Source organism: Anser cygnoides, chromosome 1, assembly GCF_040182565.1.
Source record: "Anser cygnoides isolate HZ-2024a breed goose chromosome 1, Taihu_goose_T2T_genome, whole genome shotgun sequence".
Taxonomy (NCBI): Eukaryota; Metazoa; Chordata; class Aves; order Anseriformes; family Anatidae; genus Anser; species Anser cygnoides.
The window spans coordinates 81,305,705-81,325,247 of NC_089873.1; the positions used below are offsets into that span (position 1 = coordinate 81,305,705).

At 40.6% G+C, this 19,543-nt stretch overlaps 1 protein-coding gene across 1 annotated transcript in view; it reads left to right on the plus strand.

Annotated features, from left to right (window-relative positions):
* The window catches only part of SAMSN1 (SAM domain, SH3 domain and nuclear localization signals 1), a 96,782-nt gene that overhangs the window by 12,498 nt on the left and 64,741 nt on the right, over positions 1-19,543 (plus strand). Inside the window, exons 2-5 of the mRNA XM_048052941.2 lie at positions 7,850-7,987; positions 15,130-15,170; positions 17,594-17,631; positions 18,762-18,848. Of these exons, the coding sequence (XP_047908898.1) occupies positions 7,850-7,987; positions 15,130-15,170; positions 17,594-17,631; positions 18,762-18,848 (304 nt within the window). The remainder of the gene's footprint in view (positions 1-7,849; positions 7,988-15,129; positions 15,171-17,593; positions 17,632-18,761; positions 18,849-19,543) is intronic.

Below are 19,543 nucleotides of genomic sequence, written 5' to 3' on the forward strand. Positions count from 1 at the left end.
AAGGTATTCTCTTTTAGCTGGTGGACACTGGTTCGTTCAGGTGAAGGGGAAGATAATCTTTCTTCAAGTTGGTGGATCTTTTCAGAAAGTTTCTCTAAAGCATTCTCTTTTAGCTGGTGGACACTGGTTCGTTCAGGTGGAGGGGAAGATAAATTCTCTTTAAGTTGGTGGACCTCTTCAGAGAGTTTCTCCACAGCTGAGACACAGGCCTTTAGGGAAGAGGAGAGATTTCCTTCGTACTGCCGGAGTATTTTAGTCACTTCATTCACTGTGGGATTCTCCTCCGCTTTCCAGGCTAGTATTGCCAATGAGCTGGCATATGATGATGGGGCACTCTGTACAAACTTCCGCCACATGGGTAGTGTACACCGGACTGCATCTGGATCTGCGGATGTTTGTGCATCGTCTAGGTCCTTATAAATTACTTCCCGTACGGCCAATTCCCTCAGGTACTGAATTCCCTTCTCCATGGTGGTCCATTTGCTTGGTAAACATACAAGTTCTTCCTTGAAGGGATACCTTTCCTTCACAGCTGACAGGAGACGCCTCCAGAGGCTGCGAGATTGTGCTCCATCTCCAATTGCTTTGTCAATGCATGCGTCCCTAGCAAGGGATCCCAGCCGCCTGGCTTCCTTGCCCTCCAATTCCACATAATTGGCTCCCGTGTCCCAGCACCGGAGCAGCCAGGTGACAAGCTGCTCACCTATACAGCGACCAAAATCTTTTCGCACATCTTGTAGCTCACGCTGGTATAGAGTCCGGGTAATTACTGTTGATTTTTCGACATCCTCATCCTCATCTTCAGTCTTCTGCACCTTTGATGGCCGGTGTAGAGTCCGGGTAGTTACTGTTGATTTTCCGACATCCTCATCCTCATCTTCAGTCTCCTGCACCTTTGATGGCTGGTATGGAGTCCGGGTAGTTACTGTTGATTTTTCGCCATTCTCATCCTCATCTTCAGTCTCCTGCACCTTTGATGGCCCAGCCTCGTCTTCACTACGCCCAGACTTAGCAGAAGACTGTCTGCGTTTTAAACGACCTGAGCCTCTATACCATTTTTTCACCTTGTCTACAGGGGCAACTTGCACTGCTACAGCTCGTTTCTCTGACCCAGACACAGGGTCTGCCACAGGGGTTGGAATACCCTCTGCGGGGTCAACTTGCACTGCTACAGCTCGTTTCTCTGACCCAGCCACAGGAGTGGGAGCAGCTGCACGAGCTGGGGCAGCTGCAGGAGCTGGAGTGGCTGCAGGGGCTGGAGCTGGAGCGGCTGCAGGGGCTGGAGCTGGAGCGGCTGCAGGAGCTGGAGCTGGAGCGGCTGCAGGAGCCGGAACGGCTGCAGGAGCTGGAGCTGGAGCGGCTGCAGGAGCTGGAGCTGGAGCGGCTGCAGGAGCTGGAGCTGGAGTGGCTGCAGGGGCTGGAGCTGGAGCGGCTGCAGGAGCCGGAACGGCTGCAGGAGCTGGAACGGCTGCAGGAGCTGGAGCTGGAGTAGCTGCAGGAGCTGGAGCTGCAGGAGCTGGAGCTGGAGTGGCTGCAGGGGCTGGAGCTGGAGCGGCTGCAGGAGCCGGAACGGCTGCAGGAGCTGGAGCGGCTGCAGGAGCTGGAGCTGGAGTAGCTGCAGGAGCTGGAACTGGAGCGGCTGCAGGAGCTGGAGCGGCTGCAGGAGCTGGAACTGGAACGGCTGCAGGAGCTGGAGCTGGAGTGGCTGCAGGAGCTGGAGCAGCTGCAGGAGCTGGAGCTGGAGCGGCTGCAGGAGCTGGAACTGGAGCGGCTGCGGGAGCTGCAGCTGGAGTGGCTGCAGGAGCTGGAGTTGGAACGGCTGCAGGAGCTGGAGCTAGGTTGCTAGTAGCATCAATTGCAGCTCGATAGGCACAAGCCAGACCCCAGCACGCTACAGTGATTTGTGTCACTTTGGAACTGCCAGAGTCATGACACCTTTTTTTCAAGCATTCTGCCAGCTTTTTAGGATTTTGCAGTTGTTCAGGGGTGAATGTCCAAAACACTGGAGGTGACCACTGCTCTAGAAACCTGCCCATATCCTCCCACACTCCCTGCCACTCGCAACTATCCCGCCTCAAGACAGATCTCCGGATGAGATTCCTAAGTAGTTGTTTAACCCTCCACAAAATCTGAAGCGCATTCAGGAGACATAACAACAAGAGCAGGCTGGTCTGAGTATCCCAAGGATATTCAACATCTCGGAGAACCACCGTAACTAGCTCGGGGGATAAGAGGGTGGTGGTGAAGGAGAAAGGGAGAGTGAACAGGTAGGGAAACATGTCTTCCCCTGTCCCCTTCACAGATTGGCTCCCTAACGAAAACAGGCAATAGGTGTAATTGCTAATAGTTTCCGAGATATGGGTTCCAAAGTATAGAGTCGACGTCAGTGCTGAGTACAAATACCAGGTTAAAGTTGTGACCAGATATTTCATCATTTCATAAGCCATTGCTACACCGCACAGTACCATAACAATCTTAAACCAGGGCCCGGAAAGGATAAACAGTGCAACAGGGAGCACATACAGAAAGTAACGCACCATAAAACTCAATTTGGAATACAGGTACAGCAGACTGGAGATTAAGGCAATCAACATCGTGACTAGCAACTATTAAGCAGGTCCAATACTTATACCAATTTTAGTTTAACACACTCTGGTCAGATTTGTCGATATCTCAACCCTTCGGGCCCCACGTTGGGCGCCAAAAGGACTGTTGTGGTTTAACCCGGCTGGCAGCTAAACACCACACAGCCGTTCGCTCACCCTCCCCCCTCCCTCTCTGGGATGGGGGAGAGAAACGGGAAATTGAAGCCTGTGAGTTGAGATAAAGACAGTTTATTAAGACAGGAAAATAATAATAACAATAATAATAATAATAGTGATAATGGTAATAGTATTAACAATAATAATGTGTAAGAAAACAAGTGATGCACAATGCAATTGCTCACCACCCGCTGACCGATGCCCAGCCTATTCCCGAGCAGCCGGCCCCCCCACCCCGGCCAGCCACCCCTATATATTGTTTAGCATGACGTCAGATGGTATGGAATACCCCTTTGGCCAGTTTGGGTCAGCTGTCCTGGGTCTGTCCCCTCCCAGCACCTGCTGCACCCCTAGCCTGCTCGCTGGCAGGACAGAGCGAGAAGCTGAAAAGTCCTTGGCCTGGTGTAAGCACTGCTCTGCAACAATTAAAACATCAGCATGTCATCAGCGCTCTTCTCATCCTAATCCAAAACATAGCACCCTACCAGCTACTATGAGCTACTTAACTCTGTCCTAACTGGAACCAGGACACCGTGTTCTCTCTCTCTCACCGGCTCCCTCTGCCTCATTCTCTCTTCCATGAACTTGTTCATTCTCCCGTGCTGGCTCTTTCTCACGCACAGTCATAACACTTCTCAAGCCGGCTCCATTCCTCACACCATTGCTCTCTGTCTCATGTCCCTCCTTGAACCTCTTTCATGCCCTTACCCTTTTGCACAACCATGCACCCTTTCTTGCCACCTTATTCTCACTGTCACACCCTCACTTTACTGCGTGTGCTTTCTCTTTCTCCCACCACATCTCTTTGCCTCACACTCTTCTCATGTTCTCTCTCCCTCTGCCAATCTCTTTCTTTGTCCCACCTTCCCCTTCCCTTCCCTCCTCTTTCTCTCATGCAGTCTAGCACATCCTTTTTAACAGCCTTTTCTCCTGACCTTACACCCTTTCTTGCAACCTTATGCTCTTTCTTACAACCTCATGCCCTTTTCTTGCAACCTCATGTTCAGTTTGTCTCACAACCATATGCTTGCTTTTCCACGCACACTTTTTCTCTCACCATCTTTCTCTCAACACCTTATTTCTTGTGCATTCATGCTCTGTTCCTTGTTCACTACTTTCCCTTTCTTGCATGCTCATGCTCCCTCATGCTCTTGTGCTTCCTTTCTTGCACATGCTCACACATTCTTGTGTTCCCTTTCTTAAGCATTCTCTTTCTCTCATGCTCTCAATTTCTCACATGCTAGTTCTTTTCACTGCTTTCTCACCATCTCTCCTCACTGTTTCTCTTCCCTCTAGCTGTCCTCTTACTACCTCTTCTCTCCCCTCTTTCCCTTAATCACGTGCACTTTATTGAGTGTGCTTGCTTTTCCTCATGCATGCTCATTTTCTTATGCCCTAATGCCCTTTCTCTTAATTCCACTATTTCTTGCAACATCACACACTTTCTTGCAACCTCACACCAGCTTTTCCACATGCTTTCACTCTCCTTTGCATGCATTCGCTTTTTCTTGCATTTGATACTCCCCTGTCTTACACCTCCTCCCCTTCTCACACCCTTCCTTTCTTTCTTGCACTCTTGCACCCTATCTTGCACTGCCATGCCCTTCCTCACAACCACAGTCTCACCCTCTCATGTCCTTGCACCCGCTTCCTCACGTGCACATCCTCTTTCCCTCCCTGCTCATTTCTGCACATATCCCGCTTCCCTCCCTCTTCCTCTCCTCCCTCTTACTCTCTCCTCTCTTCCTTTCTTTCTCTCCCCTCACACTTTTACTTTATTTCCCCCTTGTTTCCCATCCCCTTGTCTTTCTCCCTCTGTCTCAACAATTCTCTCATTCATTCTCTTTGCTCTGTCCCTTTCATTGTTTCTCCACCCTCATCTCTCTCACCCTCTCTTTCTTTCTCTCATGTGTGCACTCACTCCTCATCACACACGATCATGCCCTTCGCACGCTTGCACTCTGTATTGTGCCCTCGTGCCCATCCTTTCTTGTGCCTGCTTTTTCTTGGGGGAGTTTTCTCTTATTCTTTCTTGAGAGCTCTCTTGGAGGCCCTTTCTCTCTCTGCCTGTCCCTAACCCCCAGCTCTTGCTCACTCACTTTTTCTCCCATGTGCATCTGTGCTCTCCCACACACAACAATGCACTTTGTGTGCTCATTCCCTTTCTCACAACCTCACTCCCTTTCTTGTGCTCTTAAACCTCTCCTCACACCCTTTCTGGCAACCCCAGTTCTTGAGACCTCACCCCCTTTCTTGGCAGCTTGCACCCTTTCATCCTTTCTATCTCTTACGTCCCTACATGCCGTTTTTCCCATGCTGCTCTCTCACACTCTCTCTCACACTTTCTCCCTTGTTCTTTCTCCCTCATTCTCTTCTTTTCTTCCCCACTCACTTTTTCTGGATGATGGCATGCTCTTTGCAAAGCCCACTCCTTTTCTCACGCCCTTGCTCTCTTTCTTATGCCCAGTATCTGTCACACTCACACTTTCTTTCCTGCAACTTTGTGCTTGTTCTCTCTCATCCCCTTGTACTTGCTTTCTTTCTCATGCCATCTCTCTTCTCATCATTCTCTTTCCTGTGCCATCTCGCTCTTCCACAAACACTTTCTGGTGTGCTCTTTCCCACATGCTTTCACTTGCATGCACATGCTCCTTTTCTCACATGCTCAAGCACTAGCTTTCCCTTGCATCATTCCCTATGTACACATACTTTGTCATGTGCTCCACTCCTCACACGCTTTTTTTCATGCCCTCTTTGTTATGACCTTCACATTTCTCAAGCCCTCATTTTCTCACATGCACTTGCTCTTTTCTGCACTCTACTTTTCCATGTGCACCTGCCCTTTCTGATGCCCCCACACTCCATCTTTATTTCACAACCTTTCTTTCCTGTTTGGGCTTCCTTGCACGTTCTCCCCCCTCCTTAAGCACTTTCTCACAGCCCCTCTGTATGTCCCCTCTTCTCCTACCCCTTTCACACTCACACCACCTTCCTTTCCTCTTCCTCTTTCATGGCCCCCCATTTGCCTCGCCCCCACTTCTTCCCACCCCCTACCTTTCACACAGGCACTCTTTTATGCTTTTTTTATGCTTTCAACTTTTAATCCAATACTCTTTTCAGCAAGATCCAGCATTATGACCCATTGAGGGAGAAGTATATGATTACATTTTTACACTGTGAATCCTGGAAGTGTGTAACAAGGTTTTAAACTCATCATTTTTGTCCAGAAATTTTCACTCCAGAACTTCAGACCTGGAGCCTGAACCTTCATTGCTACATGGCAACACAGTTAAAGTAAAAAATATCACTCTTTTGAAGGTGTCTTTGCATAGTTTCTCCTGCCTGTCCTCTTCCTGAAGATTATTAAAAAATATACACGCCTTTTTGGAAGGTACTGTATGAATGCTTATTAGAAGAAATGAGATAAGAAAGGTCATTGCATGTGGAGACACACAGACTTTTCTTCATCATAGTCTTGGAAAGTCTGTAGATCTGGTGGCATACCAGACACTTTAATCTGTTCAGACTCTACTGAATTACCTTTGGTTTACAAAGGAAAAATGTCTCTTCTCAATATGAGAGAAGGTCTTAAAGGTATTTGATCTGAGCATCGCTGATTGCTGTCTGTGCTAGTATCCCATTTTCTTAACCCAAATGTTCATCTTTCCTTCTAATGGGGGTTTTTAAAACCTTGCTAACCAGTGGTCAAACAATTGTTTTTAGTGGGCATTCTTATTTAGAAAATGCAAGTGTGGGACAAACAAAACTCTTGTAATACTGAGCCAGGTCCAAGCAGAAATAAATGTATTTGCTTTCAAGCCCCAGGCTCAGCTGGCTGTAAGGTGCACCAGCCATGAGTAGTCTGCTTCATAACCCATCTGCCACATTGCCAGGAAGCTTTAACTCATTAACAACTAGAATGAATCCTGGAATATAATAAGTATTTTCAAGAGGTACAACCTGTAATATTTCTCCCACAGCATTTATATTAGCTTATCAAGACTCTAGTAGACTGAAGCAAATGAAGTTCCATAGATGAACATTGTGGTTGCAAAAATAAATCGTGTTTGAACTGCTGTTCACCAGTCAGTCATATTGACTGTAAAACATTACATATTAGCAATATAGCTTCAAATATGCATCTGTGTTTATCTTCTGTACTAGAGGAATAAATATTTTTATAAAATGACACATTGATTTCAATACTGGTGTTCTGCTACAAGTCATGCGGCTAAAAATTTTATTTATTCCTTAATTAATGCAGTTAAAATCAGAGATCAAAATTCATTGGGAAAATATTCAATGCAGATCAAATAGCAACATCTAAAGTCTAGGATTATTAGTTAGTGTTTTCAGTCTTGCCATCTGCTTTCAGTTAGTTCTTGTATGGTGGAATGGTGGTGTGTATATGAAGTATTTGATCCTGGAGTTGTGGGTTAAATGTGAAAATCTTGTTTTCTGTTAAAATGCGTCTATTCTTTTTGGCTGGAGAAAAAGCCAACATGTATATTATAATATAAAGTTCAAACATTTGAATGCAAATGGAATCCATTTTAATTCATTTCTAGCCATTGACATGACTTTGGGGGCTGAAGTCATGGCTCAAAATTCTGGGAGTTGGCAGCATTGTTTTTGTTAACTGCTATAGAATAGGGTTAGCTTTTTACATCAAATTAACATTTCCCATAAATAACAAGTATTAACATTTTAATATTTTTGTAGACATTTTCATAATGTATTGTTTTCATAGAAATTTCTTGTAGTATTCAGGAGGAGATATACACCTGATTTAACTCCTCCTGAGCAGATAATGCTCATTTTTATTGTACCCTCAGCTTTACTCCTGCCAATCTGTGGAATCTATGTTGTGATACCATGAACTCCAGCATTCTGGTGCTTACTATAATCAATTGCCATATCCTTTTTAAAGAAAGAAGAAATGAAGGATTTCAAAAGATAATGGATGAAAATCAGTCTTTTATTTTGTAAATCATACAAAATTGAAGCTTTTTTCTTTTTCTTTTTTTTTTTTCTTAAAGTGGGTTTACAAGTGTTCAACTTTGAAAATCTGTTTCAATTTGTTTTAGGAGGGTTCAATGGACAGCTTGTATGAGCCTGTCCCAGAACATCAAGAACCCAAGGATACAACTAGTATTGGCAGCTGGGCAAGCACTCCTGTGAGCATGCATGTAAACTGTGGACTTCCTGATAGGTCTACGTCTTTGGTAAGTTAATTGCAAAGTATGCAATGTGTCTTGGAATAAAAAATATTAGAGTGTATGCAGACTCACGTGTGTTCAGCTGGCTCAGCTGCCAGTTTGAAGTATTTAGGCTCTTTAGAGCCATTGTTCATATCTCATCCCTGTACCCAATGACCTGATTTCTGTCCAGTCTTAATAAGCACACTTTAAAAAGAGGTCATGAGTTTCTATACAGCTAGCAAGAAACTGAGATTAGTACTGCTTCACAATACAAGGAAATTTCTCTTTGCAAGTAATAATGTATGGAAATAGTGGGTATATATATTAGTAGAGTATGTCTCTACAGGATCTACTATCAATGTATTTAATTGTCTTTTTGAAGGTGTGAGTTGTATGAATTTTGTAAGTGATGGCCTCAGTGGAATAGCCTTTACACTTTATAAGACATTGTTAGGTGAACAAGTGAAGGAAGTTGTTTTCTGTTTTTTCTTCTTCATAAATATTACCCTACTTAATTCTTTATTATTGGTATGTTATTGGTATAATATGTCATTGAGGCTTTGAAAAATAATTTAACATATTATATTAAATGTTATAGTCTCTTTCATTTTATAATCTCTTTCCTCTGCTTAACAATGCCTCACTTATAATTACTATATCTTTGCCAAATAGTGATATATGATGCAGTCTGATGAAGGAATAAAAAGAAACCATGCTGTTCATTATCAGGGAAGAAAGACTGCCTTGCCTTCACAAATTATACCAGGTTTTACCCATATGTCCTATGGCTTAGGTGCTATATGTCCTATAGGTAGGTCCTATGTTGGGGCTATGGTATTGCAGTGTCACAAGGCAGGTTTGCATGCAGTACTTGTGTGGAGAGAGCATTTGAGCTGGTGGGATAGGAGAATGGCCAGGGAATTATTGCATGCACTTGTTGAATCTTGAAGGAAGGGAAATAAATAACTTGTTCTTCTCAGACCCTTCTGCTGCAACCATCTTGCTCTGGGCATGCTCTCTGCCAGATAATCACCTTAATGCTCTGTGTAATGGTTCTGGTCTTGAGAGCATGGCAGTGCAGAGATCTCCAGAGGCCTCATCACATCACCACAGATGTATGAGCCTGGGCTCTGAGATGTGCCTGCATTATAGTTTTACTGCAGCAAGTGGGAGATGCTTTCCTGTGTGACAGATTCTCCCCATTATCTGGTTGTGACATCGTTACTATAAAAATAAGCCCCCTCTACACTGTTCCAGCTAAGTGTCTTTAATCATGGTTGTGAAATATGCCTGTAACCTGATCTTAACATGCTTGCAGTACCTCAGATATGCGGAGCTCTAGCTATTTGGCTAGGGCTGTGGTACACAACCATACTGAAACATGCTATTCTTTGAATGAAGGTGAGACATTATGGATCAGCTTCTACATGCATTCAGACTTTCCCTTTTTGTATGACTGCAAGTCAGCTTACCAGTTAAAGACAACTACACTAATATTTCTTTGTACAATGCCTATCTGCTAGGAACTGGATTTAGCCAAAGTGAGTCAAAAATTAAGAGCAGGTTGTTTTTTTTGTTTTTTTTTTTTGTGTCCAACATGTGACAAATGACCTCCTCATATACTTTATATACTTTGCTATAGATAACTATTAGAAACTGCTCTTTGTCTTGTCAACGTATGATAGAGACAGGTCCATAAAACTGTGCTCAGCACCAGCTTGTTACAATGTGGAATGGTAAGAATTAAGGATGCAGTGACCTCAGACTTTTTATTTTTTGCTTTTTCTTGTTTTGTTCTGTTTTCTGATACAGCGGCATTTCTTCAGACTCCTCATTATTTTGAGTTAGGCTTGATACATTTTTCAGCTAAATAAACGTAATCAACCTGCCCAATGCAGAATTTTATTTTTGTTAAGCCAGCCTAGAAAAGCAGATAAAATGCTAGTGTAGGATTATAAAATCATATATATTAATCTGAACAATTTGTAGCAAATTATTCTCATAGTGCTCAGTGCTTTTTTTTTTTTTTTTTCTTGTGGGATGACACTGCCTAGTCCATGAAGATGCATGTATAACACTGAATATAAGAAACCATTTTTTGGGGGTTTCTTCTAACTCTTATAATACATTTCTGTTTCCTAAAGGGGGTATTTTACTGATGGCACATTTATTCATCATAAATTTAAATTTCATCATCAATAAAAGCTAGGGTAAATGGGAAAGCAATCTGTTGACTCACTAGATATTAACAAGAAGCCTCATAAGACTGGCTGTGGGTTTTATTGTGTTCTGTTTTTAGAGAATATTCAGCTCAGCACTTAACTAAAAGTAACGGCTTGATGCTGTGTCACTGTGCTGGCCGTAGAATCAAAATGGTTATTTATAAAATACTCACTAGAAATGGAAAACAAGATTAGCGATGACGTGTCGACAGTAAGACCTATGGAAAAATGCTGCTAAGGCCAAAGGACTGTGTAATCTTATCTACTATTTCTAGCATGTGAGTTATTAGACCTACACCTTGGATGAAGCCGTTAAGCTTATTAACTGAGCCCATTTGTACTTCTCTCCCATTTTTAATTCCGTCACTTGGTTTCATGCTGCAGGAAGGCCCCCATAGCATGATAAATTCAGAACATTATTGGCTCCCTCAGGCCCTGATTCAGCCATCTATCATTATTCAGTAATGCACATACTTAAGTGCATTGCTAAGTAGGTATGGGCTTGAGTGTATGTTTAAATGGTTGGCTGAGCCATGGCCATGCAGATTCCACAGTGCTGTTAAATCTCAGGATGGAGCAGCCTGGCACTGCACATCTCCTTCCTCAGAGACTTTGCACCCTTCTTTTTTTCTATACTGCTTTATGAATCAATAGGGCAGGCATTTCAGGTCTGCTCCTCTCAACACAGAAGAGCGAGGCTAGTACTAGAGGAAATTTTTCCTCCTACTGCAGCAAAGTAATTATCGTCTTGCATTTATCTTGTCTGTTGTGATTTGTCCTAATCATAGTTGGGCAGTGATGTTTCACCAGAGACATGGAAAATACAGGGTCCTGAGGTGTCTGAAGCCATGCATGACAAGTCAGAGAACACACTCTTTGGACGCCTTTTTGAACTGCAATTATTTTTGCTCCTGGCAAAATATGTGCCCAAACAACACATTCTGGATGAAGAATAATCTTTTGTGTACATTGTTTTTCACATAATTTAGATGACCTGTTTAATATGAAATGTTTTGCCTGGAATGTTCCCACTCTGGGTTCCTGTGGTAACAGCTTGTGCCAGTTATACACACTTGTTTTTTTATTTTAATCCTCGCATGGAACTAGCCTCCTAACTTTCTGGTTACTTTGCCTGTTGTTCAGCTTCAATCATATTCTCAGACAGAAAGCAAAAACTAGGTTTACAGAGCTGTTTCTGAACCTTATAGGAAAGCTGAATCAGGCTTTCCTCAGAAACAGCTGGTAGCCAAGAGTGCATAGTGATTCATGAACCCTTTGTCTCTAAAGGTGTTATTAACAGGGAAACTGAATTTCTTCATCTTGCTGCCTCTTGTAGCTTGGTGTTACAGTCTTCTACCTCATGACCTGTATTAAGCTTAGAATCATAGAATCATAGAATATCCTGAGTTGGAAGGGACCCATAAGGATCATCAAGTCCAACTCCTGGCACCGCACAGGTCTACCCAAAAGTTTAGACCATGTGACTAAGTGCACAGTCCAATCGCTTTTTAAATTCAGACAGGCTTGGTGCAGTGACTATTTCACTGGGGAGCCTGTTCCAGTGTGCAACCACCCTCTCAGTGAAGAACCTCTTCCTGATGTTCAGCCTAAACTTCCCCTGCTTCAGCTTAACACCATTCCCGCAGGTCTGCTGGTGATTACGGACAATAGGTCACCTGCCTCTCCACTCCCCCTCGTGAGGAAGCTGTAGACTGCGATGAGGTCTCCCCTCAGCCTCCTCTTCTCCAGGCTGAACAGGCCCAGTGACCTCAGCCGCTCCTCATATGTCTTCCCCTCTAGGCCCTTCATCATCTTCGTTGCCCTCCTCTGGACACTCTCCAACACTTTAATGTCCTTCTTGTACTGTGGTGCCCAGAACTGCACGCAGTACTCGAGGTGAGGCCGCACCAGCGCAGAGTAGAGCAATCACTTCCCTCGACCGACTAGCAATGCCATGCTTGATGCACCCCAGGATACGGTTGGCCCTCCTGGCTGCCAGGGCACTTAAGCTTCTTAAAAAAAAAAAAAAAACACTCTTCCATATTAAAACTATTTTCATATATTTCCTGTCAGATTGCAATCACAAATGTCATGAGATCCAAATATTTTTCAACTGCTGACTGTGATATGATTGACTACCCTGTATATTAGAAAAGTGCCAAATAACTTATCAGTCTAAGTTATTGCCAGCAAAATCACAGTCAGTCATGATACATACTTTAGTATGCAGTGTTGTAATTGGCATTCCATTGATGCCACTGAGGGAAAGATTTCAGTTATCTGAAATCATCATTTCCCTGTTTGGAAATCTGACAGACACAGGAGCTCTAGTTTCCTCAGCCAGCTTGTAAACAGCAGACGGATTAATTCTTTAATTCAGAGTTATTTGATGAAAGCAGTGAGGAAAGGACTTTATTAATTCATAATGCTGAGTTTCTACATACATGAGTTTGGTTTCAGGAAGCAGGCTATTCATATATGGAATAGGGAATTGTTCCCGTAGAAAAGATAATGATGCACTTCAGAGAACGTAGAGAGTAGATTCTAGATGAAAGTTAATTTAATTCTAAGCTAAAACGTGCTTGTAAAACTGCTTAATTCTTAGTTACAGATTAAAGTTATAGGGCTTTATAGTATAATCAAGTACTGAAGAGTCTTAAAGAGAAAAAAGTACAAACAAGAATGATTTATTCTTCTTCCCCAAACTAGCCAGCTGATTCAGACATAGCAGGAAGAGGAGCATTGAAAGAAGGGAGCCATTTTTAAATGGCCATTGAAATCCACTGTCATATTCTATTGCAACTCTGCATCCCATGATATCTAGTGAACTCACCACAGTATCGCCTCAGCATATGCCATGCATTTATCTTTGACTGCATTTTAAGAAACTGATGCTGATATTTCAAATTGTAGAGCAAAAGATTAAACCTACAATTCTGTTTCATGTTCCATATCAGGTGTTTGGCATGTGAAGATGTGAATTAATAATCTTTCCAGGTATATGACCACACTGAATCTTAGATAGTGCCACGTCTCCAGTTTTTGCCCTGGTTCATATACAGATTCTGACTTACAACATCCTGTGGTCTCTGACCTCTATGCATAATGCTTCCTTTAATGAGCATCTTTGAAATCAAAATATTGATAGTTTTAAATGGTCATGAGATAGTTGGTGCTACCCTTTTTAAGAGCCGTAAAAATCTCTTCTTCAGCATCTTTCAAACACTTATTTAGAGTTATGAAAAGATTTGTCCCAAGACTAACATGCTGTTTTGTTTTGTTTTGATTTATTTTCTGCAAGAAGTTTATCTTGCATTGCTTGCAATATTTCAAGGTAAAGGGTATGCTCTTTTGATCTGCATGCAGCATCTGTGAATGAATATATATTTAAAAAAAAAAAAAAGTGGAAACTGCATATAATTACTAGCATTCACAAATGTCCAGGTAATAGTAGGACCTCCTACACTCAGCTGAAATAACTTTAGTGCAGTAAAACAGGCTTTTCTTAATGCAGTCTCTGAAGAAGCTTAAAAAATATATATATATATATTCTATGCTGGGTTTTACTGAGACAGGGAAAAAATATAAAATGCTTAGTTATGCACTTACATAACTTTATGTAGAATGTATTTTGGCTTTTCATTAGGAAACCTGAATGACATTTTAAAATTACTGTAGTCAGAGATCTGCAGATGTAGACGAAGGAGAAAAAAAAAAAAAGTAAAATAAGGTGGGTTTTTTTGTGTGTGTGTGTGTGGGGGGGGTTGTTTGTTTTGTTTTGTTTTGTTTTGGAATGTGTCTTGTTGCCCAGCAGATTGAAATGGCATTCATCATGATTCACCAACCCTGGTTTCTGCTTTCCAGGCTGGAAGAAATAGGTATGAAAGTGATACAGTGCTTTGATATTCTTTCTCAGGAGACATCAAAATAGTATTCCAATCAGAGATCTCTTCTGTCCTAGAATGACATACTCAGGTTTTCTTAAAGTTAAAATTAACTTCAAGTCCCAGGGTGACTGTGATAGCAAAGATGCAAGGAGACGTTATGGCATTCCTTACAGAGTGAGGCACCCTTTTCTTCAGTCTTTCAACACACACATAAGCCTTCTCTTCCTTCTTGCCGTGTTTTTTTTTTTTTTCTATGGACTTTATTTAAAGAAAGTCCCAGACTCTGTAGTCACCAGCCAATGCTTGGTCTCCAAAGAAGGACAACAAGGTAATCCTCTATGATCCAGACAACTAGGTTCTGAGAATTTCTGTGCAGCACAAGGGGAGAACAGGAAGCAGGTGATGAAAGGTTTAAGGAGATGTTCAACCAAAACACGGTCATCAAGCGCAGGCAGGTGGCCATCAGCTGGGGCCCTGCAGCTCAGGGGTCTTGCCTCCAGCCCAGTGTTTGATTCTGATTTAGTGCCTCTTAGAGCTTTGTCAGGTTGATTTAAACAACTTTCTTTTACTTGCATTGTTTCCTGGTCTCTTCCACATACAGACTTCCTCTGAATGCATTGGGGTTTCATGGTTTGCATCCTTCTGTGTTCCTCAGAATGCTATGTCCCATTGTAATGTGTGGGCATTTTATCCTCAGAGAACTTTGCATTTTGGAGGCAATATTTTAAATAATCATATTGTATTAAAAATATATTATGCATTCTTGGGGTAAGAGTATTGTGCTCTGATTTTTCAGGGGTTTTGCAGTTGTCGATGTCAACTTCTTGGGAGTCACTGATATTGAAACCACTAAAAATCAGGACACCTGACTACGTATATTCTCTGCTGCACTGTTCTCCATAGCTCCAGCTGTTGGAAAAAGATAGGGAATAATAGTGGATATTAAAAACATGCCTCAAAAGTACATAAAAGCATATTTCAGTGTCCTTCCAGTAAAGAAAATATTATATTTGGATTTTTGATTTTCATAGTCTTTTTTTCTCTGTCTTTTTAAAAGGAATTTCCTGACTTTGAGAACACAGTGACCAAAAAAAGAAAGTAAGTTGAGACCAGTTCAAGATCTACACACTGTCACTATATTTGTCTGTTCTTTTCACTTTTGTTGTTTTATTAATGTGTTTGCCAATGTTGCATTAATTTTCAGAGAGTACATGTATTAATGTTGCAGTTGGAAAGCAAGTACCAAGCTTGTAATGCATTAGTAAAGCTCTTTTGCCATGATTTTTTTCATATACATAAAGCTTTCTTCCAAAATACTGGGACCAGGAAAGCTAAAATCAAATGCAGTTAATCTGAGCTTGGTTTAACCATATGCCTGCTTTTCTGAAGGATTGAAGTGGTAACCTATTTTACAGCATGTTTGTACCATTGACCTGATAATCTTCTGAAGAGTTCTTTGTGTATTTAATCCAAATAAAAAATTAGTTTGCAAAATGATTCAGATTAAGTGGGTCAGACTGTATTTTATCAAGTACATTCGAGATAGCAGCATACTTCACTTCCATTTGTTAAGACACAATACATTGGTATGGGTTAATGATTAATATATATTAGTAAACAGGAATTTATTTTGAAAATTCTTTTTTGTCTTGAGATTGAAGGTTATTGCATTACTGAAGAGGTTCCCTTCAAATGAAATCCTGCCTAATGGAATGATACACAAAGATCTTATCTGTCTGGCTGTGACAGACATGAAAATCCCTGGATATCATATTATTTTTTCATTTTTTAGGTGAGGCCCCAGTAAACTTAGAAAAGCAATGTTATCTATGTCTATTGCTGAGAAATTTCAAAATAATGATTTCAAAGAAAGTCTAATTTGTCTTAATAAAGAGATTTCATCTATTTTTGTCATCTGATAAAACTACTAGTAAATTATCAGCTGCAAACACAGATGTATGCACTCAGTGCAGTGAGATCTCTGTTACCAGTGACCAGATAGGACTTTGCGAAAACGTTCTCCCTTTCCAGACTTCCATTAATCTAAGTATGGATATAACTTTGTTATTCTTATTTTTCTGATCATCCTTTAATACTTTTAAGGAAGCCAAACTACTATGTGGGCTGGCATGGGTTTACCCAAAGATAAATCATTTAAAATAGCTCTACCAAATATGCTGCAATCACCTACCTGCTCAGTTCTCCTGCTTAGATCAGAACCATGTCTTCCCCAGTGACTGGATTAGTAATTTATAGCTCCACTCTCAAATCTTACAATGCAAACAAAACTATTCTATTCTAAAACTAACTCTATTCCAACTTATTAACCAGAATTTAGAAAGGTTGTCTCGATCCTTTGACTAATCAATATGAATAATGAATAGGATTGGTTACAATAATTTCACTCAATGTGAAAAGATTTAATAGCAAATATTTCACTGTGAATGTCCAGCCTTCACTTATCCAGGCATGATACTCACACTGATGATGTAGGAAATTTTGTATTGGTCTTACCCATAGATATGGAGAAAGTAAATAAGGAATGATCATTCTCTTTCACTTGCACCAGTGAAACATAGAAGGAACCAATGATAAAGAGTAGTAGAAATAAAACAAACAGAAGTATGCCTTAACAGTGGAACTCTGGAAATAAACAAATAAATCAAACTAGTTTCAAAAGGAACTAACACTTACAGACTAAACAATAGTTCAGTTGCATCCTGTCACTCAAGAAACCTTCCACCCCCTACCTACCTGAATGTGAGAGAGGGATTTCAATTTTTGTCCTTTTTCCCTTCTGTTTATCGTTGTCACAGATTAGAGACTCTCTGGTTTTGCCTAGTATAATCTTCTGGCTTCATCCTCTAGCTTATGAATTACTATCATTTTTTATGGGTAAAATATAACAAATTAATTCACAGGATAATCCTTTGTTCATTCAGAGATTTCTTTTTTCTTCTGTTAACTTCATGTATTGTTTAACTCATGATCTATAAACTCACTGCTAACTCAAGCTTCTATCTGCATTGTTTCTTGATGTAAACATGCAAAAAGCTCAAGGTTTATTTGGGCAAGAAAATGTCACTCTAGGTTGTGGCGATGTTGTGTTCATATGTAGCTGTTTGGTTCAATTCATTATTATGTCACCAAACTTCAGACAGTAATTTCTGTAAGTTGCAGGACATTTCAGATCACATCTAAATAAAAGTATCTCTTATTCTATTTCTGATGGGCTCCCTGATTCAGTCATGAATTCTTAATTACAAAAAGAAACTTGAATGAAATACTTTTTCAGAGTCAAAGCTCAGAAGCTTTCAGAGCTTTGTGTGGCAGGTGAAAGTAGATGATTGAGTAAATGAGAAAAGCCAAGTAACCCCAATTAAAGCCAGTGGGAATTACACAGCTAAATCCCTGTGCCCTGCTTTGAAGAATTAGGTTGAAAATATCCATATTTGATTAAATGTGCTTTCTTTTTTTCATTCTGACTTTCAGCTAATGGTTAATTCTTTTAATTCTTTTAGATCCATCCAGAAGTCTCTGTCTGAAAATGAAGCATTTGGTTAGTAACTGTTTCAATCATTTACTATATACTTGCTAATCTCACAGAGCCTACTTTAATTAAAGGTCTGTTTTGCTTTACAGCTGTTGGAGAAAATGCAAAGGAAAGGGAAGGAAAAATACACTTAAACTATCAATGTATTCCCCCCTCTCCTTTCTACATACATATCTGAAGTTAGATGTTGAAACCAAACCATTTTAAATCTCAGTTAGATTTCTATATTTAAGTATCTGTTATGGAACAGCACACGAAATACTCAGCATATTCAGTGTTTATTTTAATCATTTCAATAAAAAATTGAAATCTCTCTGATATAATCAAATTCAGTCCTCTGCCCTTTCCCATGTTAATCTCATTTGCTTTAGCTTTCACGAACAACTTTTCCAAAGAAGAAATTCAAGTTTTTTTCAAATGCTTCTGACACTCTGTGTTATCATATATATTATTATGCACGCTTCGATTCAATAGGTTCTGTTTTGTATATAGTCTGTAGGAAATAACACCTTTTTTTTTTTTTTTGTGAGCGCTTCCTGTTAACATTGTATTATTTATGTTCTGAAGTTTGGAATTCAGGTGCTGTCCTAACTGAGTTTAAAGGGGAAAAAAAAAAAAGATACAAAAACTTCATAGTTATCAACACGCTGTGAAGCTATGTTGTTCACTGAGGCAGTATCAGCCTTGGATGTGTGCGACATGGTTGTGGGCATCTTTGATGCTATTTCTTGCTGGTGCTAACACACTATCTGATTAGCTGTAAAATTAAAAACAAACAAAAAAAAAAAACCTTTGCTTCCTGGAAGCAAAATAAAGGTACATGTGTTCTGTGGGCTGCTAGGTCTTAAAAACAGTGTTAAGATAAAAATCATTCTGATCATGTTTTAACAGTATTAGATGAGGTATTAGACAGTGACAAAAGATGATAAAACTTGAAGTCTGCCCACAATAAATAGCATCTGTCCATCAAATTTCCTATATTGCAAAATCATCTATTCATTTCCATGTTTGACCACTTTCTATAGCATTCCACAAGCTTGTTTGATTTGTATTCTGATGCTATTTTTATAGACTTTCCTGTTATTTCACAGATTTGCTATGAATTCAGGTGACTGCTCTCTGTGCTTTTACTTTAGACAGGAAAAATGTGAATGGCACACTTTGGCAGGGTTCCAGGAAGCCAGAAAATGATTCGTACATCAGAAGGCACTGTCAGCTTAAAGGTAATTGCTAAATGTATTTCAGCTGATTTTGCATTTTCCACAAAGTATTTTAAAGGGCACATAAGAAAATTTTTCATTTTTCACCAATAATCTAGCTAAATAATTTGTCAAGTCCTTTTGAGATCTACTTTGTCCTCAAGGAGGGAAAATGTAGTTTAAATAAAGCTTACATTAAAACTAGGAAGATAAGAACACACTCTGTGAACAATTCATTCTGTGGTCCATGGGCCAAAGAAGACTTCTACAGTAAATTGCAATAGTTGTGTTGCACAGGGCTTGACAACTGTAATATGCGCCTACAGTAGGAATCCATGTTCCCTGTATACTTTACAGTGCTCCAAATATCCAACTTCTTGTGTAGGTGTGACTTTTGTAGGTAATTCTTTTATCCGGTTATCTTTCTAAAGCCTGTTTCAACTAACTTTAATTGAAACAGCTTTACAGCTAATGTACGGGAATTTGCTAGCGACACTGTTTAAGAATTGACCAGTATAAATCCATTAAATTAACCACAAGAAATAACAAGTGAGCAGTCACCTTGTCTATTTAAAGATAAACTAGACTTTTAAAAATCAAAATTATTTGACAATCTGCTTAACATTGCTTCCAGGAATTAAGTGTGTATTTGTATTTTTTTAAAGTCAGTTTGCCATTACAGTTGCCTAATCAGACCAAAACAGTAAAAGTTCAGCACC